The 21387-nt window shown below is 43.1% G+C and overlaps 1 protein-coding gene and 1 pseudogene across 1 annotated transcript in view; one reads left to right on the plus strand and one right to left on the minus strand.

The window, feature by feature from the left end:
• LOC101441920 (protein LZIC pseudogene) overlaps window positions 1-12234 on the minus strand; it is a 62304-nt pseudogene extending 50070 nt beyond the window's left edge.
• A 331-nt stretch (window positions 12235-12565) lies between these two features.
• DCHS2 (dachsous cadherin-related 2) overlaps window positions 12566-21387 on the plus strand; it is a 282266-nt gene continuing 273444 nt past the window's right edge. The window contains exon 1 of the mRNA XM_058274999.2: window positions 12566-15267. Coding sequence (XP_058130982.1) covers window positions 13240-15267 — 2028 coding nt within the window. The 5' untranslated portion in view covers window positions 12566-13239. The remainder of the gene's footprint in view (window positions 15268-21387) is intronic.

Below are 21387 nucleotides of genomic sequence, written 5' to 3' on the forward strand. Positions count from 1 at the left end.
AAAGCAATCTAATCAAGGTCCCTTAGCCAAATCTAATGCAATCAAAGGATCGCACACCAACAGGAATGGATTAGTTAAAAAACATAATCTTTTTTTTTATTCATCAAATTCAAAGTAAAAAGTGCTTATTGAAGGAAACAAACAGTAGCAATGTGAAACAGAGTAAGAGGAGGGTTACCTACAGCAGCAGTACGTATTTCAAGGAAAGCCAAATGAAAGGATAAAGGATATAGACCATTATACACTTTTCCAAAACCTATGAAATTGGGGGTGGGGGGGGGGGTGGGCACAGTTTAAACTGTAAGGTAAACTATAGTCCATGGTTAGTAGCAATGCTTCAATATGTGTTCATCAGTTGTAACAAATGTACCACATTAATGAAAGATGTTAATGGGGAATGTATGGGAGGGGGAGTGGGTGGGGTACATGGGGATCCCCTGTATTCTGATATAATTTATATGTAATCTAAAGCTTCTTTAAAAATAAAAAAAATATTTAAAAATATAAAGGACAAATGAAAAGAGCTTGGATTAAAGCAAAAGCAAGGAGGCTGTGAAAGAAGATGGTGCCTCAGAAGGATCAAGAGCCAAGGATGTAGGGTTGTTGGTAAGATACGGTTGAAGAGAACCCAGTCTGGTTCTCAGTGAAAGTCAAGGTCCCCTCTGAGTTCTGCAGCACTTTCTTCACACCTTATTGTAACACTGTTTACCATGTATGTAATTATTTTTTATCTCCTTCCCAGACTAGACTGTGAGTTCTTCCTGGAAGCGGCCTTCCTCAAGTTCCTAACACATACTTAAGAGTTCCGGATGGTTTCTTTCTGGAAACCCAGCTGGAAAAATTTGGCTCCCCCTCCCTCTTGTGGTAATTGGATGTACCCCAAATGACCGGCTTGTGTAGGGAGTCAATTCCCCAACAGGCCAGGCAACTTGGTTGTCTGTTCAAGAGAAGGAAGGATAATGTTAGACGAAATCCTCAAAAATAACAAAACAGAGTTCAATGGTATAAACTATTCATCTTTATGTTGGTTTAAAGATTGCCAGAAGAAACCAAGAAGAGATCAGGAACGGATTTAGTATATTTAGACGCTCTCTGCAAGAAGAGAGGAAAAACAATCTTTAGCCAAATTTGAAGATGAAGACGTTAGCATAATTTAGTGCTCAGTAATTTATTCATCTAACAACGTGAAAGATAATTATGTATTTTTTCTCTCCTGAGTCATTACTCTTATTGTTTGTATCAGTTTACAAGCTCAGTCCACAAGAGGAAGCTTAAGTGCAGTTATATATTTTAACCACCTTGATAATGGCAATTTAGCTCGATAGCCATGTTTTCTATAATTAAGTGATTTCCAGATTTTCTTTTTATTCAATTACTCTTTTAAAATGTCGTTTTTACTTCCAAAACAGCCCATCATAAATTTAAGTAAAAAATATGTATCTCTAAAAAACAAATGGTAAATTTTAATAAAATCTATCTATGTTTTGTATGTACCTTTAATTCCTATGTCTTTAACTGCTCTATCAGTCAAATAGATCTTATGAGTCCAAATCATTACTCTGGAAGGTTCTGGAACTTCAGTCTGAATTGGGATTAAAGTCCGCTCTAACAACGTGTTCTTTGTGTTCCAGCTGTTCATAATTTCTCTCAGCCTCATAAATCAACATCCCATTTCCCTTCAGGTCTACTAAATCTAAACATAGATATTAAAATTTCCCTTGAAAATCCTCATTTGGAATCTCAATGTACTTCACCTCATAAGTCACATTTTAAATGGAATATTAGCATAAGTTCTGGGTCTGGACACTTTGGACAGATGAGAGTTTTCTGGGTTCAAGACTGGTATATGCCTGTTGTGTTGCTGGCTTCAAATAAATATTTGACACAGGCAAAGATTCTTTGGTATCTTCCCAGCTACCATTTTGTATCCAAAATAGATTTTCTCTTCTTTTTGTACCTATTGATTTTCATGAAAGTGATCATGTCTTTTCCCACAAAGCAAAACTTTTCAAAAGAATTTGATGAGAGTAAAAGAAGCAGTTTCTAAGTAGTTTAGACATGAAGTCAAAAGACTTCCAAAATAATATGGCTTGCTTATACACGTATCAGCTTAATATTGTAAAGCTTTGAATTGTGACCCTGCCACAGTTTAAACAAAGCAGCGTGGGCTCTGTTTTTTATTTCCTCCCTTCCTCCCTCCCTCCCTTCCTTCCTTCCTTTCCATCCCTCCCTTCTTTCATTTTTTTCTTGTTTAATTTTTTAATCAAAGTAGCCAGAGACACTCATTTACATTATAGTTTATTGACTTGCTATGTTTTAGTGGCAAGAGCAAAGTCATTTTGATATATGGCAGTTTAAAATAATTGCTCTTCTCAAAATAGAAGGGAAATTAGCTGGCTTGGTGGATCAGCCTATTTAGGCAATATGTCTCCATGTGTCAGCTCACTGCTTTCTGCACCACTCGCTTGAGTCCCCATCAGGGACACAGACCGATGAGATCACTGCGGCAAGTGATAGATCTTGGGCAAGTTAGCAGGTCCGGTTTTGTTTGGTAATGAGGAGAGTGTCTCTGGAAAATGGGAAATTGGAGCCTGTCACCTCTCAGCAAACTGATGAGCGATTGCAATTGTTTTGCATCTCTGTAGGGTTAGCACAGTTTATTAGTTATTCCTCAGCACTGAGAGTTTAGCGTCACTTCTATTTTACAGACAACAATCTGAGAAGTGTGCTGTGCAGCATATTTGCTGAAAACAAAGTGACAGTGAGCAGTTCTCTGGGAGTCCTAGAAAGCTAGCGCTATCTGCCTGAAGCAATTTTAGCAATGGGGATGGGAGGTGGTTTTCAAGGTGACACTGGATAGGATCATAAATCAAATGCTTTCTGGGAGGGATTCAAAATACTTTATCTCTTAGTGCCTCTGGGTCCCCCAAATACCAATGTCACTGTAGCAAAAAAGATATGATAATACTTTCAATAATCCCTTATTTTGATCGGAAAGATGCTTGAGACTTAGAACTAATCACTGAATAATATAAAAGAATCAGATTTATCTTAGGAAAAATCATTTATTTTCTAAACAAATTTGCTGGAGGGAAGGTTCCAAGTTGCCAGTCAATGTTGTTTCATTCAATTAACAAATACATTTTGGATAAAGTAATGTTTCCTTTGAGGTAAAAATATAAAATCTTAGGGTTAGAAAAGACCTTGAGAATATTCAGTTCCAAATTTTTGTTTCATTTGAAATTATGGTAATAATGAAAAAACTTTTAGTACTAAAATAGGGAGAAAATAACTACTTTAGAGGCAATAGTACTGCAGGTCATAACTAATTAGTAGGTCTTGACTATCATTTAAAAAAACCAATGAAAAATATCAATAAACAAATAAAAAATATCAGAGTCTATATCTCACATTGTAAGGGTAAAGTAGGGTTTTATGAAAGAGTTGCTTCTGTTACATTGTGTGTGAGTGGGGGGGTTTGTGGGGGTGCATATGTGAGATAGCTTAAGATATAAAATGCATTCCTTGTGGTGGATCAGAATCACTGGATTTATGTTTCAGGACAAGGAGATGACAAGACCCGGGTTCTTTGTATGTGTATAAGCAGTCTCACTAGTCTTGGCCCAGTGACCCTCACTGAGTAGATTTCATGGTCCATTATATAATACTTAGATTGTTTCCACGGTCAGGATTTATTTCTCTTCATAATATAACCAGAACCCTTTTTGCTGGCTTTTGGGCCAAGCACTTTGCTTTAAAAATAACCTTTGCAGAGTTAACTCCCTTTCCTGCAGACTCCTTTCTCCCCTCAGATAAATTGTAGCTGCCTTTCAGTTGCACCCCAAATGCATAAGCAGTTAATGTTTTAACAATCATCTTTATGTTTTCTTTGAGTATTCCTTTAACCTTTTAAACAGGAATGCTGTTTTGTTGCTGTTATTTTTCTAAAATCTTTTATAAAAAGCTAAATTCCAGATGATGAATTTAAATCAAAGACAAAAAATTCATCTTGACATTGTAAGAAACAATCTCTGATATGAATCTGCCCAGATTTCCAGATGGAACTGATCCATTGAGATTCTGTTAACTGGAAGCAAAACCAATGCTGTGACCATTTCCTCCTTCTCTGCAATAAGAATTTAGACGTTTAGTGTGAGAACACAGAAAAGAGGACAAGCCGCCTTGGCACTGTAGAGGGATGTATTAGTTTGCTGTTGCTGCTGTAACAAAGTACCACAAATTCAGCAGCTTAAACAACACAAATTTATTATCTTATAGCTTTGGAGGTTAAAAGTCTGACATGGGTCTCCCTGGGCTAAAATCAAGGTGTTACCAGTGCTGTGCTCCTTTGGGAGGCTCTGGGGAGAATCTGTTTCCTTGCCTTTTCCAGCTTCTAGAGATTGCCTGCAATTGTTTCCCGATCCCTTACCTCCAACTCCACTTCCATTGTTCCACCTTCTTCTCTGACTCTGACTCTCCTGCCTCCCTCTTTTACTTATAATGACCCAGTGATTACATTGGACCCATCCAGATAATCTTCCCATGTCAAGATCCTTAATTTATTCATATCTTCAAAGCCCCCTTTGCCATGTAAGGTAACATACTCACAGGCTTCCAGGATTAGGACATGGGCATCTTCAGGAGGCTAACGCTGCATTTACCACAGGGGACTGTGAGAACGGAGGGCTAGAGTCAGGGGAAAGTGAGGTCCTGAATAAACCTTCTGGTGACATTGATTTGTGATAATGGCTTCGCAGCTGGTGCCATCCTTGGAGAAGTTGGGCCGAGTTAGTGGAACCATTCACTCTGGACATCTATAAAGTCTGAAGATGGGAGTGATGGCCACTCACCACAGCCAGATACAGCTCTGCCTTTTTCCTTTTGGGCTGCATAATGTACTTGCTCAAAAATGAGCCACGGCATCTCTGATTGCTGGCGGTTGCTTCACAGCACTTAATGTTCATCTGTGCCCCCTGAAGTTCCTTATTATTTGAGTCTTTAAAGCATCTCTTCTACCTGCAATTTATGGCTGTTATATTTAAACATCCCCATTACACCTGGGTTGGAGACCAGAGCTTTAAAGAAGGAAGAATAGAAAATATAACCCACAGGTGAAGCAGAACAGGCTAGGGATAAAAACCCTGAGAAGAGAGGCTGAAGGTTTTCAAAGGAGATCATGAAGCTAAAGCGTACAGCCAAAATGTGGAAGCTGCATTTATAAATAGAGTGAAGATGAGGGATAAAAGCCCATGAAAGCAGAGGAAAAAAATATATTTTCAGACACAGGAAGCAGGGTTTGAAGTGTAGCTCCTGCAAATTTAGCAACGTTACTTACTGCAGATGTCCTGGAGTTCAATTTAATGGCTAAAACACTCAGTGCAGCCATCGTCAGAACAGCTACCATTGGCCATGGAATCTAGGCCTACTTTCCTGTTAGACTATGGTTTATTAATTATATGTATCTTGCCAGGCTGAGAGCTTCTGGAATTTTACTCCTCAGTTTTTCTCTTTTTGGCACTGGATACACATAATTATAGGAAATAAAGAATTGATAGCCAACAGAGGAGAGGTGAGGAGCGCCTAAATTCATGATGTAGTTCCTACCACCAGTCTCCAGGGAAGGGCTTCCTATCTTCTGGGAACTTGTGCGGTGGAAGAACTTGTCCTAAGGTCTCAGAATTGTAAAGCCCCCAAATTGAAAGTCTGTGACTTCTCAGAGGGCAGGTTCTCTCCTCAGGATTAGCTTGGACTTCAATCTAAGAATATCCTTAAAGGTCTTAAGCATTGATTAACTCCTTATAAATTATAATCTACAAAAGAAGCTCTGAATTTCTTAATAGAGGGAAATATTAAATATGATGATTTTTAATATTTACTATAACTAACCTGCCTAGTTTTCAGGTTTGTTTCAGGGCAGTGAGTGATGTTTATGTTACGAATTTCTGAAAAATTATCGGGAAATGGTAGAGAACATATACCATTAACAACAAAAGAAAAAAAATGTCCCAGGTCCCCTACTCCCTTCTCCCAACCCCCTACTCCTAGCCCTCCTTCAACAAGGAGGGTGAAACTGATCACTGGAGCAGGACCATCCAATCAGGAAGGTTTTGCTCACCACAGGACCATCAGACATTCCTCTGTTGATCTTCCGTAAAGGCAGTTCCTTGCATTGTTTGTCAGTATCAGCAGCAAATAGCCTTGGCTGCTTTGATTTTTCCATTCTTGAAATAGGGGAACTTCCAGAGAGTAAACTTTGAAGTAATTTGAATTCTTCAGACTTAAACATTTTTAAAATGCCAGTTCTTCTCCAATCCTAATTGCTGTCAACATTTTGGTATATTTTCTTCTAGCTTTGGTTTATTATGTATGATATGTTTTCCTTGTATCATTCTTTCACTTCTCTGAATTCCAGTGTTCCTTCAATCACTTTTTTTATAATAAAAACAAGCATTTATTTTCTAAAAATAATAAAAAAGAGATAGACATCCATGGAAAATGTAAATTGTGATGATAGAAATAAAAAGTTTTTCCTCAGTTCACCAGGTTTAGAAAGGCATGGAACATTCCTCTTGTGATTATGCTACTGGGTTGTGGATAATACCTTAAAAAGCAAAACAAGGTTGACAATTCAACTTTGCATTTCTCTTTACACATACATGCTGCTGGACCTAAAGAATCAGAGTAGAAACACCCAGATCCTATGTGATCCAGACAAATGAAGGAAGGAAGAACACTGCTAGATCCACATATGCTCCATGAAAAAAAATCACTGAGATAGTGACAGCCAAAAGTCTGCAGCACCAGTTTTCCTACCAAACATCCTTGTATACAAAGACTTTCTTATAGATAGTATCTGTACCTGGGACATCCCCACGCGTGCGTGCTAATCATGAACTGTGCTTGAATCCAGCAGGATCTATTTATTTCCAAAATAACTGTGTCTTGATCAAATAGGAGTCATGTGTGCATGTCGCACCAAGTAGACACACTGGACTGGATGTGGCTCTTTTCCCTGACTGCCTTGACTCAATAGGATCCAGGCATTTTCCAACTCAACAGCTGTGGCTTGGGGAGAATCCAGGTGTTTTTCTCACTGAATATTTGTGGGATTGGCAGGATCCTGGGTATTTCCTTTGCTTTCTCTTCCCTGGAATTATAACTTAAATTTATATTATAACTGTTATATAAATATAAATATAAATATAAAAATAAATATGTATGTATTATAATATACTTATATATATGAACTTTGCTTTGTCCCAGGAAACAGGTCATCTTCCTTGACTTGAATTGGAGTCAAACAAACAAAAAAATGGACAGGGTTTACTGCTATTTATCTTGTTCTTCCCTAGCTATGTCTTTCATGCTGTTTTATACAAAACACATGAATATTCTAATAATCCCCTTGGGAGAACACAAGCAAATTACCTTTCCACACCAAATAATTATCTACTCAGAAAGTGTAACTTTATTGGAATGGGGTGTCACACCTGTTCTGATATCCACTTGTTAAGAACCTGCTGGACTTGGCTTTGATTTCTCATTGAAAAAGTAAGTTAGCCTCCCAAGGTTTGGCAGTGAACAGTCTCTTTTAGAAAATAATATGTGGTTTTTGGTTTCCACATCTTATACAATGTATATATAGAGAGATTGGAAAGAGTTCAGAAAGCTGAAACAAAATTATTAAAAGGTTCAGAAAACAAAGAGCTAGAATTATTTCATCTAAAGAAAGGCTTTTAAGCAAGGCAAGATGCAGGGAGGGGCGCATGTGTGTCAAAGACAGAGTTAGAGAATCCAAATCTTAAAGGCGATGGGTTTGAGCAGGTTTGACTGACCTTTGGATGCGTGGGGGAGGTAGTAGGGTGAAGTTGATCTACCTTACCAATAATTGGGGAGGAGAATATGCAAGTTATGAGAGAAAAGGGATCTTGAAGGAAATTGGGCAGAAATTCCATTAGCTAGGGGTCCTGACTCAGACTTACTCATACCACAATCTTTAAACTGGAGAGAACTCTCCAATGCATGTAACTTTTACATTTCAGCTTCTATTGGATTTGAAAAAGATGATTTAATATAGTGTACCGAAAACTACTGTGTGATAGTTCCCTGAAATCATATGACAAAATGTTGCTATGAAGAACTTACTGACCACTTTTTCTCTATCTTCCTGAAGAATCAGAGGAAATAAATATATATTGATAACAGAAATGGAGACTGTGGCAGTTTGAAATTATTTTATTAATCCAAAAAAAAGAGAAATATTATGTTTATAAACTAATCTGTTTCTCTGGGTGTGATACCCTTTGAATACATTAGATTCAGTTACGGGACCTTTGTTTAGATTACTTGATAAGATTGCTTTAGGGCTTTCGATTAGACTAGGTCAGTGAGGCATAACTCAGGTTGAGTCTCTGCCCCCATTCTGGGCCTGATATAAACAGAAAAACAGAGAAAGACTCAGACAGACAGAGGAAAAAGGAAGCCAGCATATTTTGATTCTGCATTGTGAGAGAGAGGATTGCTTAAGTACAACCCCCCAAGAGGCTGGGCCCACGGAGCAGTTCAAGAGGAGACCTGCTATATGCCTGAGAGCGTACAATTGAATTTTGGAGGAGTGCAAAACAGCTGAGAGTGATATGGGAGGCTCAGAAAGAAACAAGTCCTATGCCAGCTTGCAGCTGAAATTGGGAAGAAAGCACAGAGGTTGAACCTGAGAGAAGAATTCCAGGGGGAAGTCAGAGACCAACCAGCGATAACCCGCCATGTTGTGTCAACACATGGTAGCTGACTTTGGTAAGAAAGCATCTTTTATGGTGTCTCAAGTTGGATTTTTCATGGCCTTGGAAATGTAAACTTTTATTCCAAATAAATACTCTCTATAAAAGTCAACACATTTCTGATACTTTGCATTGGCACTGCTTTAGCAAACTAAAACAGAGACTAATATTCTGGAAAATTTAACCACATTCTGAGGTGAGAAAATCGATGGGTAGGTATAAAATCTGTTCTTAACATTAAAATAATGGGGAGGAAGATATCATCTTTCTTGGATGACTAAGATCCTAAGATTGGGAGGTAGAATTACCTAGTAAGAACGCCATCAGGTACAGTATTCTGATTCTAAAGATTTTCAGAGATATTGTAGATACTTAATATCTACAATATGTGTAGATATTAAATGCAGATTATGATATGAAGCACTAAATCATCTCTATTTCTTATATAGCTCCAAACTCTTTTGCTCAAATCTTTTCAGAAAGATGACAAGTGAGCCAGATATGGCCCTGCTGTCATGGAATCCTTCCTGCCCTTCAGAGAGCCCTGCCCTTGCAGGAGAAGTTGGAGAGAAACCCCACATTTTTCACAAGGGCCTCCTCACTTGCCCCTAAGCAATGCTTCTAGACCACTGATTTCTTTTCATTGCATTCCCAAATGGTCACCTCCTTGTGTCTGTTCTTCTGTGTCTTCCCGCCCTTCACAGAAACAAACTGTTCAAAGTTCCTTTTCTTGTAATAAGAATCAAAACTCATTCTCTCAACTGTTTGGATTTCAATGAAAAATGAGAAGGAAGACAACTTGATAGATTAAATGACCAATGAGGGGCTCAGAAAAGCATGGGCACTAGAGCCAGACTATGTGGGTTCCTGTTCTAATTCCACCACTTACTACCCATGTGATTTTGGTCAAGTTCCTTATGTTCTTGTGCCTCAGTTGCCTCATCTGTAAAATGAGAATAATAATTGTAATCTCTTCCTTAATGGGTTAATGTGAGGATTAAATAAATTGCTTTGAACAGTGTGTGCCATTTAGTAACTATTTACATACTTACATGAACTATTATAAAGCTGAGGTCTATCTACTATTCAGGTGAGAGAAGACATCTTGAAGATGGACTTGACGAACTACTTAAACCATATAATACCCTGTGAAGATCTGCTCCAAGCCCTGCTGTCCGTTTCAGATTGTGCTCATGGTAGTGGAGCATTTTACATCTTCTGCCTCCACACACAGGGGTTGGGGGGGCGGGGGGAACTAAGTAGTGAGAGTTTGATATTATTGAGAATCCCAAAATACTTCTTCCCTACAACATTTTATCACACAAACATACATGATCTCATTTAAGGCTCATAATACCCCTGTAGGTTAAGTAAATTATTATTCCCAGTTTAGACAGGAGGATTTAAATAACTTGTCCAAAATCATAAAGCAGAACCAGGGGTGCATGGCTTCAAAGCCAAGTTTTTCCAGTAACCATGATGCTTCCCTCTAAAGGGCCAGACTCGACAGATAATTTCTGGCAGGCTGTTGGCTCCTGTTCTAGCTAAAAAAAATTTTTTTTTTCATATTTGAGCAATGCTCTTATTTCTTTTCTTCCACCAGTTGAATCCCCAATTCTAGAATGCTGCTCAGGACGTTCAGGGAAGGGTACTGTGAAGTAGGCAGGAGAACTTGGATTGCACATGTTTGAATGCTCAAGTCTAAAACTAATGTGATATTTGAAGTTCCTGATCTTCCATTTGTTTCTAAACTAAAGCACTATTTATAGAGAAGGTGTCAGTGAAAGATGCAGAAAACTTAGCAGTTTACCCTTTATTTTTAGACTCAAGTAAATATTTGATAACAATACATTTTGCAAAATAAGTTGATACATCAAGAAGCTGTATAGAAAGATTGCAATAACTAAGATTGCAAAAATACAATTCATTACAAGGGGAGATCTCATGGCCAATTAATTCTGTGTTTTGGCTTTGAACCCCTTCTTTAATAGGTATATCCAACCATCAGCTCAATCAACCATCATCCACCCATTCAACAATATTTAGTGAATAGAGATTAGTTATGTGCTAGGTGTGCTGGGATGTAGCAGTACTTTAAGTGCATAAAAATAGTTTATATTATAACAAATTAATAAAATAAGGTAAGTGATAGGATTGATGAAGGAAGTAAAATGTGGACATACAGGGCTTGTAGTGGAGAAGCCACTGGAGATTGGACTGGCAGTCAGGGAAGGCTTCTCTAAGCAGTCGGTGTTTGAGTCGAGACCTAAATGAAAAGAGAGAGAGAGAGAGAGAGAGAGAGAGAGAGAGAGAGAGAGATCTTTGCAAGGTACAGAAGATTCTGAACAATGCATGAGCAAGGGTTTTACTATTTCAAGACAGAAGGAAGGCAGTGTGACTGGCTCCAGAGGGGTGGTTTGAGACAAGGATAGGAAGGTGGATAGGGTAATGCTGTGTAGGGCCCTGAAGTAGTTGAAGGAGCCCAATTATAATCCAAGGATATTGGGGACTTATTGGCAGGTTTTAAGCAGTGAGGACACATGCTTTGTTGAAAATTACTTATAAAGGAGCAAGAGTGGAGCAGAGGCTCTAGTTGGGGTGAGGTTATAGAGATTGAAGTGAAAGAAAACGCTATAGACTTAGTAATGAGTCTCCTTGATGAGCGAAAGGAAAACTAATAATTCTAATAATGTCTCAATTTCCATGCCAACATATCTGATATAAAATAAAATTTTAATTATTTTGTCAGAGGTATAGATGAAGGCATGGCTGTGGATTAGCAATTATATATAACTCTATTGTATATTTGAAAGGCACCTTCTTTTTGTTGTTGGAAGGAACCACTGTGCAGGGCTTTTGGTTCTCCCTGAAGGACAGGAACAGTATCTAGGAAACAATGCTTCCTTGTGGCCTAAACGCAAATTAGCAGAAACCATTTGTTAAATATAACCAGTCATTCTTAAGAGGGCAGAGTCCTTCTTTGGGTATTCTTTATTACAGGCCATTTATCAATTTCTACTGATTATTATGGGTAATTGAAGAGGAAAAAGTGTGACCATGACGATTTACTGGCATTTTCCTTGAGGCTAGGATACAAGATAGTTTTGCAAGTGGTATCAGCAGGCCTGCAAACTTCCTTGCTTCGGGGCAGTGATCCAGTACTGGAAGGTGGTCTCAGCCACCCATCCTTCTGTCCATACATCAGCATCGTAAAACATCCTGGATGCGTCGTGACGGCGCTGAATGCATAAAAAGGGTTCGCAAGCCTAAATCTATTGTCATCATTCCTGGTGGCAGAGGGGAGTGACAAGATGCTCGCACATCGCCGCGTAGTAGCGCGGCATAATAAAGCGTGGTTTGCACCATGTGTAGCACAGATTTCTCGGGTTTTCTGGAAGGTTTTTCCAAGTTCCGCCTCTCCCCCTCCCCCCCCCCCCCAACGCCCTCCCGCCGTCATCCTGGCCCCAACTGTGCAGAGGTCTTTGACTCCATCTGTCCTTCTGCCGGGGACGAGTTTCTCTCGCTAAGTGGAGAACACAAGTTTGGCTTCCTAAAGTGCTTATAACCCTCACACTCCGTTCAGCGGGAGCCGAGCGTCAGGCAAGTTGGAGGGTCCGTCTAGGGGATGGAAGGGGGAAGGTGTGGAGATGATGCTCCCTTCTTCTCCCCCCACCCATCGCCACTTTGCACGCAAAGCCTGTGGAGAGGGCCGGGCGGCCGGTCCCCACTGGCCCCAAATCTGTCCTTTCTTCTGCCGCTGCTCTCTTCTCTAACCCTGGCCCAGCCGCGAACGCGCCGAGCTGCAGAGCCGCCGCTCGCAGGTTGAAATCTGCCCTCCTGTGCACCGCGTCACACGGCGGGGAGGGGAGGCGGCGCGAAGTGGGTCCAAGGGGGAGCTGCGCGGTCTCGGCCCCCGGAGACGCAGCGGGGAGCGCCCACTCCTCGCCACCCCTCGCCTCGGAGCAGCCGACAGGGCCACAGCCCCAGCCGCCCCTCCCTCCCTCCGCTCCTGCCCGGCGCCCTCACTCCCGGCCTTACTCCACCCCCTTCCCCGGGCCCGACCCCCATCCTTTCCCTGTGTGCGCGCGCTTTAAATAATTTCCCCCTTTTTGGCAAAACAAATAATGCACCTGACTTTACCAGGGGGAAATAACCAGCCGAGCAGAACAAGGAACAGATGTAAAAGGAATAAACGGAGAGAGAAAAAGAGATGAGACTCGTTTAAAGAAATCCGGAGGCTGAAGAGGTGGCTGCAGCGGCAGAAGCAGCTAGAGCTTCCCTCTCGTGAGCTGTAGGAAGAGGACGTTTTCACCAGTTGCAGATGTAACCTAGAGAACTCCTGGGTCGGGTGGTTTGTTTGCCAAGCAAAGTCTTTTCTTCTTTAGCCGCGACGCAGCAGAGGCGCCCGGATTTTTCCGCGATCCTGCCACAGGCTGGTAGTTACCCGGGAGCTGCGGGGGAAATGAGTCCTGCTGAGCGGAGGATGGGCGAAGGGAGACGGCACCAGGGAGCTCCGGGCGGCAAGCGCCTCCTGCTCCTCGCGAGGAGAGGGTTACCCCGAGGGTCGCGGAGCGGCGGCACCCAGGCGAAGGGCTCGCTGCTCCGGCTCTTCATTCACGCGTGGCTGTGGGCGGCCTCGGGCTCGTCTGCCCAGGTGTTCAATCTCAGCCTTTCCGTGGACGAGGGGCTCCCCCCGGACACTCTGGTCGGCGACATCCGCGCCGGGCTGCCGACCGCGCAGCAGCAGGAGGGGGGCGGCTTCTTTCTGTCTGAGGACTCGGACGACTCCCCGCTGCTGGACGACTTCCACGTGCACCCAGACACCGGCATCATACGCACGGCTCGGCGCTTGGACCGCGAGCGGCGCGACCACTACAGCTTCGTGGCTGCCACGCTGCTGGGCGCCGTGGTGCAGGTGGAGATCCGCGTCAACGACGTGAACGACCACTCTCCCCGTTTTCCCCGCGACTCCCTGCAGCTCGACGTCTCCGAGCTCAGCCCGCCAGGTACCGCCTTCCGTTTGCCAGGTGCCCGTGACCCCGACGCCGGCCTGTTCAGCATACAGGGCTACACTTTGGTGCCAACGTCCGACCTTCCGGAGGACCTCGCGGGACCTGTCTTCCAGCTGCGCTACGGAACCATGGGGCCCCCGCCTCTCTCCGCCTCCTCATCACCCCTTGAGCCCCTGTACCTGGTGCTATTGCGGCGCTTGGACCGAGAGACCGCGGCAGCGCACCAGCTGCAGATCGAGGCGTGGGACGGAGGCCACCCGCGGCGCACCGGCCGCCTGCGAGTGGAACTTCGCGTCCTGGATGAGAACGACAACCCGCCGGTCTTCGAGCAGGGCGAGTACCGCGCTGTGGTGCGCGAGGACGTCCCACCGGGCGCCGAGGTCTGTCGCGTGCGCGCCACTGACCGCGACCTGGGGCCCAATGGCCACGTGCGCTACCGCCTGCGCGCGAGGCAGGTGCCCGGGGCGGACAGCGGCAGCGGACCCCTGGGAGACGCGGCCTACTTCTCCGTGGAGGAGCTGAGCGGCGTGGTGCGGGTGCGGAGGCCGCTGGACCGCGAGGCTCAGGCCTGGCATCAGCTGGTGGTAGAGGCCCGCGACGGAGGAGCGGAGCCCGAGGTCGCCACCGTGCGAGTGTCCATCGCGGTGCTGGACGTGAATGACAACCCACCTGCCATTCACCTGCTCTTCCTTACCGAGGGGGGCGGCTCCCGCGTCTCGGAGGGCGCCAGGCCGGGCGACTACGTGGCTCGCGTCTCGGTTTCCGATGCGGACAGCGACCCAGAGAAAGAAAAGGAGGCCGCTGGGGAGCTTGGCGTGGGCCTCGGAGGCGGGGACATCTCCCTGTCTTTGGAAGGCGGGGAAGGAGCCTTTGCGTTGCGGCCCGGCGGTCCTCCGGGGGTATATTTCCTTTGTGTAGAGGGACCCTTGGACAGGGAGACTCGTGACCTGTATGAATTGCTGCTAGTGGCCACGGATAAGGGATCCCCGCCGCTGAGCACCGAGGAGACCCTGCTGCTCTGGGTCGCCGACCTCAATGACCAGCCGCCGCTCTTCAGCCAGGAGCACTACCTAGCCTCAGTGTCTGAGGCCGTGGCCCCCGGCACCGCGGTTGTGTGGGTAAGTGCCACCGATGCGGATGAGGCTGGCACCGACCACGCCCGGCTGCGCTATACGCTGGTCCAACCCCTGGCTCGCTGCAGACCAGAGGCTCTGTCGCCCACGGTGGGATGTGGATCGTCCTTCACCATTCACCCAGAAAATGGCTTGATAAGCACCATCCGGGCTCTAGATCGCGAGGTCCAGGAGACGGTGGAGCTGAGGGTGGTGGCCCACGATCTCGGCACACCCTCCCTCTCTGCCACCTGCCAGGTGAGCATCACCGTGGATGACGTGAATGACAACGAGCCCGTCTTCCAGAGGCAGGTATACAATGCCACTCTTGAAGAACATGCCCCAGTTGGACACTGTTTTCTGCAGGTGAGTGCAGCAGGCCTTTGGATCCTGGAAGCCATGGGAAGGGTTGGGGAGGTTGTAGGTATATCCAGCGAAGGAGAAGTGTGATGTGTATGGCCATATATATCCCTGCTCCGAAAGCAGGGAACCTGGGCTCTAGTTCCCCTTCTATAGGGAGATGAATGTGTGTCCTCAGATCAGGTCATCTTTGCCAGGGGATTGACCTTCATCATTGCTAAGGTTCTTGATTTTGATTAAGGAGGCCTGATTTCCTCATGATGGATATTTGCACCCAAATTAGTTTGGGAGGAATCACTCATTTTAAGCCAAACAGTATGTGAAGGCAATATGTCTTTTTTTTTTTTCCAATATTAAATGGCATCCTAAGGAAATAAGGTGGCTGGCATAAATGAGTTTTTCAGATGATTAAAAGCCTTCCTTTATACACAGAAACTGTTTTGAGTAACCATTTCCAGAGACTCCTTCCACCTTTTCCTTTCTCTTCAGAAACTTACAAAGGTTGGTTGAGGGCACCAAGTCATTGTGATATCATTTGTGGACTGATTTCCTGCCAGTGATGCCTTCAGGACTCTAAACAGCAGTGGGGCTGAAGGGTCCCTTATACAATGGGACACTCTACCCTGCTTTTTTGATTTGGGTGTGTTGCCTTTTAGAGTTGTTCTGATCTCACTTTTACTGCCAGAATGTTTTGCTTTGTTCTTCTCATGTGCCTCCTTCTAGTACCACTTCTGTTTCCAGTTTCCTATTTCTTATCTGATGTGAGATAACAAGATTTCCAAGATTGTTAGAACTGGAGTAAATGGTTATTAGAACCTGAAGGGTTAACTTGTGAATGAAGCTCTAAAACTTAATTTAGTTTGCAGACTGAGTTGTTTTAAAATCTCTACTGTTTATTTTCTCAATTGCAGCTAGGGGTTTGAGGCTTTAGCCTTATAAGTGAGGTCTAAAATGATAACCTTTAGATAAGTGAGATGCTGCTATGTTGTAAAAATGGATTTCTTAACTGTTCTATCCTTTTGAACTTTGGGTCTGTGGATAATAATAATAATAATAATAATCTCCATCCTTTTCTTGACTGTGATTGTAACTCAGAGTTGCAAAGTTATTAAAAGGAGGCATGCAAATTAGTAAATGCTAACTACTACAACAGACAAATCCGCAAACATCAGTGACTAACACAAATCAAAGTTTATAAATCTCTCAGACAAAATCTGATGCAACTTGACTGGTCTCCTCCATCCAATGTAGGGGCAAGTCCGGGAGTGACTTATCTTCTCCCACCAATGTCCTGTTGCCCTTTGGTGATCACATGCTTCCAGTGCACTTGGCATTCGGTGACTACAGTGGAGGCTGGGACGTGGGGAGGAGCACATGCATATCCAGGGGGCACCAACAGTTTCTGCCATGGGTTTTTGAACATGCGGTCATTGTAGATGAGAGGTTGGACTAGATGACTTCCAAGATTTCTTCCTTCTGAAAGACCCTAAGAATCTTGGTATGAAATCATTCAATGTAGCTCTATTCGAAGGAAAGTAAGCAGGGTGGATTAATTATGATTCTTTTTATGGGACATTATGATTCTTTTATGGGAACCTGTCTTTAGGGTTGTTTCTAAAATTGTGAGGTGATTCTGCAATGAGATGTGAGTTTATCCCATTATGTCTCGATATGTGGTGGATCCATTATAGTAATCTGAATTTGGCTCATTTGTAGGACCCCATCTTCAACAATTAGGAAAAAAAAATTTCCAGGTTGCCAACTCTTGCTACATTTGGTATTAAATTGTGCTTGTTAGAAGTTCTAGAAATTCCTGTGATCCAGCCCCTCAAAATTGCAGACACCCTCTTTCTCATGATGCTCTCTGTTGGCCTCTCCACAGCAACCTTGGGAAGATTCTTTGGGTTTCAAAGCCTCCTAGCTGGCTTGTCCCGTAACTTCCAGGCAGGCTTCATAAAAGTGTCTTCTTCCTCCTTTCTATCTCTTTACTCTCTCAATCTTTTTTTTTTTTTTTTAAATACTGCTTTGTAAAAACTAACCTCTCCATCTAACCTTTGGTTCTCATGGCCTCTCCTTTCTTCTAGGACTTTGCTTCATTATATTTTGTCAATTCTTTATATCTGTATCTTCTTTCTCTTGCTCTCATCAGTTTTTCCCCTTTAGACTTCACAGCTGCTCAAGTTTCCTCTGTGAAGAACATAAAAAACAGAACAAAACACAACAGGAAAAAAATCATTCCTAGATTTTCTTCAAGGGAATACCATGCCATCTAATTGAACAAATCCTTGAGTCTTCAAGGTGTGGTGGTGAAAGAAGTCTACAGGTGCTCCTCACTACTGATCCCTGGGGGTTCTCCTGCCATTATTGCTGCTCCTGCTGCCTCCATGCTGCCCCATCCCCACTCTGTCGAGGGCTGGCTGGACCCTTTTATACTCTTATACCCAGATTGGAGTGTTCCAAAGACTTTAAAGGCAGAGCAGAGCAAAGGGAAGTACTACAGAGTACAAGAACCATTTGGCAGCCTGAGATAGGCAGCCAGTAGCCCCAGAGAATTGCCTCAATTTGGTAGGCACTTGCCTGGATTTCTTAATTCCTTTCTCTCCACTGGCCTCCATGGGGTCCATCTTCCCAACCTACCTCCCAGGAGCTCCTTGACCCTTTCATGGCAGGACAGAGAATGTTCCACTCTGCAGATACCCAGGATGTCACCTCCAGTTCTAGTGTCTTGCCTGAGATTCTATTTCCTTTCAAATCATTGTCAAAAAGTCTCATTTCAAACTCTAGGCAAGACCTCTGCCTTCTACCCCTCACTACAGTTGTGTGAGCTGAGGTTGCAGGTTTTATCTTATAACCAGATCTCAAAACAAAATAGCTCCAGCATTCATACTCAAATTATATACATGCTATAACGAGAAGATTATTCTTACATACTCCCTTAAGCATCAGTGCTAGTTTCATTCTTTAATTCATTTATTTAATCAAACAACAGCATTTATTGGATAAGTAACATTCAGTGAGCAAATACGTACTGAGTACCTGTGACATGCCAGGAAGTGTATTAGGGACTGGGGATGCCTCAAGCGCGCAAAACAAGTAAGATCTCTTTTAGCAGTGGTATCTGCCACCTCCTTCCCTTCACTGTCAGCTCTTGTGAATGGATGACATAGGTCCCTGCCTCCATTTGCTGATCACTCATCCCCCTCTAATCAGATTCTCCCCCACCAGTCTACTAGATTCTGCTTCTCCAAAGTTATCAATAATCCTTTGATTGTCAAATCCAATTTCTTTTCTTAACCTTAGCCTCCTTCATTCTCTTGGCCACATATTGGACTGCTGCCTACCTCCTCTTTCTTGAATGTGTCTTCCCTGCTTTTGTGTCATTTCATTTTCTTTCTGTCTCTCTCTTTCCTCTTACTACTTTCTTCTTGTGTCAGTCCACACTCTAGGTGATAGAGGCATTTCCAAAGGATCTGTCTTTCTCCCACTACTCTCCTTTCTGTACTTTTTTCTTCAATATTTCCAGGATTCTTTTTTTTTTCAAATTTCCTGAGTCAAACTCCCTTATATGCTCTAGATTAACTTTTCACTACCTGATATGGATCTTTACTGGAATATATTTTTGGCACCTCAGATCTACCATTTCCCAAATTGAACTCATCTCCCTTCCACCATTTTTCTTAAACTTTCATTAATCAGCTCATTTTGTAAAGTTTTTTGTTGTCAATGTCTGCTTTCTATATATGCATACACATTCACTTGGTATGCATCTCTGGGTGTGTATTTGCTGTTTGTTGGGGTGATTGCATTGTGCATTGCTGAAGATTACAAGGGTAAAGGACAAGGTGATGTCCCTTAGCAATTGGTTGAGTAAAAGACAGGTTTTGAGATTCCAAACTGGGGTTGTGGGAGAGAGCACCTGACTCTGCTTATTTGTTCGCTTTCTTAGTGTGAACTTTGTGGAGTCTAGGAGGGGTGCCAGGGCACTGACCATTGAAGATGGTATCTACCATCTGGGAAGAAACTGAGAGGTGGGAAGTACTGATTATTCCTGCTCTTCATGGACTGGAAAAGACTAACTTGTATCCTGTTTCTGATTCAGGGTATCTTCTGGGATTAACCCCCTAACATTTAGTAAAATCTTTCTAAATGTGTTAGCTTTGTCTCAGCTGTACATTTTTACCTCATTTTTACCTCAGCTGGAGGTAAAAATGGAGAACCTAAAATGCTCCTTAGGGGGTGGTCTGATTTAAGAGAAGGGTTGTTTATCAGGGCTTTGGGCAAAGTGTCCAGGGCAAGTAGCACCTCCTGAGGTCTTTGTGGTAATGGTGGCAGGAATCAGCTAGAGATACGAGATAAGGAGATTGTTTGGAACAGTATGGTGCCCTTTCCCCAAGAGGATCTCCTGGTGACAGTTTTGGAAGTAAGAGATTTTATTAAGGAAGGAGTTGTTTCTTAAATCTTAGTGTTATCCTATCCACAAATTTGACTACAATGTTTTTCACAGACTTTAGTATTTCTTACATGTGTCCCTTATTTTATATGCATGGTCATCCCCCTAGTTCTATCCTCATTATTCTTTACCTATTGGCATGCCCATCAAACTGGAGAGATTGTATCTCAAAGTGTGCCATTCTTTCCCCCTAAGTGTTCTCTGGGTTCTGTCTAGCTCTTAATGCTTGTTGTGGTGCTAAAATTATGGGTGAAGTTGCATTAATAAAACAATGGATTGTGACTACCTGAGGACAGGGACTGCAATGATGGTGATGGCAGTGGAAACATTGAAACCCTGAATTCTGCTGAGACTTTGCAAGATAAACCTTTAATGGTCTGACCTGAGGACACTACCCAATGTCAAGCATGTACCTCCCAACCTCTACCTACCCAAGGAATCCTGACCTCCTCCTCACCCAATATCAAGCCTGTATCATACAACCTCCATCCTGCCCCAAGGAGTCTTGGCCTCCTCCCTGCCCTGAGAAGACCATCATCCAACGTCCACTCTGCCCTGAGGAATCTGCCATCCAACCCTCACCTGAAGCAATTAAATCTGTCTCTATAGATGAAACTACAAAGGAATGTCCTGAGATAATTAGTTTGCCAGACATTTCTAAGCTCTTTTTTACCCACACTCACCACCCCTCTTCTCTGCAGATGTATAACTGGACTAAAGTCAAAACAAACCCCCAAAGGTAAAGTACAAAATGTGACCCATGAGGAAGTATGTTATACTCTAAAAGAACTGCATATGTTTTCCAAAGTATATAGATAAAAATTCTATATAGATAGAATATGTGTGGGAATGGATATTAAGGGTATGAAATAACTGTGGAAGGAATATAACATTGGTTCAGGCTGAATTTATCAATGTGGGCTCACTGAACAAGATTCTGGATTCAATGTTGTAGCATTAAAGGTTAGAAAAGGCCTTAACAGTTTGTGTGGGTGACTGGTTGAAACATGGACCAGAAGATGACCTATAATGCCTGAGGTCGAGATGCCCTATATACCCTGTGATACTCTAGATGAGGGGATCCAAAGGCTTAGAGATTGGAATGCTAGAATGGATTTACCATTTAAGACCTGCCCATACACACTTTTCGCCAGAGCTGTGGGGAATAAATTTGTGAGACTACTTTCATCTTGCCTGATGAGCCCTCTGTGGTTGCTGTCAGGGAACTAGACTCCTTGAACGCCACGGGAATGATGGGGTCCTGGGCTCACAGGAGCCAAGTAGCAGCACTTACTTGATGAGGACAGGGTGGGCGTGGCTCCCACAATGCAATGTAGACTCAAAACTGCAATCAAAAGACTCTGAATCACGTAGAGCTATGGTGTTGGATAAAGATCATGAAGTACCTAGAAGTAAAATAGATGGACAGTCTATTAAATTCCTACTAGATCTGTATAAGCAGAAGAGTTCTAAGTAGAATGAACAAAACCTTAACTTGAAGACAGAAACAGAGTCATGGCTTCTTAATCAATTCCAAGATTTGAGACAGATTACAGACCTAGAGCCCCTTGAAGGAGGGCAAGACCAGGTCCCGTTAAGGATCCTGTTACATTGCCAAAAATTTATACTGTTAATCTTCCTCCCAGCTTTCCCCAAAGAGACCTAAGGCCTTTTAA

Source organism: Dasypus novemcinctus, chromosome 1 (assembly GCF_030445035.2).
Source record: "Dasypus novemcinctus isolate mDasNov1 chromosome 1, mDasNov1.1.hap2, whole genome shotgun sequence".
NCBI lineage: Eukaryota > Metazoa > Chordata > Mammalia > Cingulata > Dasypodidae > Dasypus > Dasypus novemcinctus.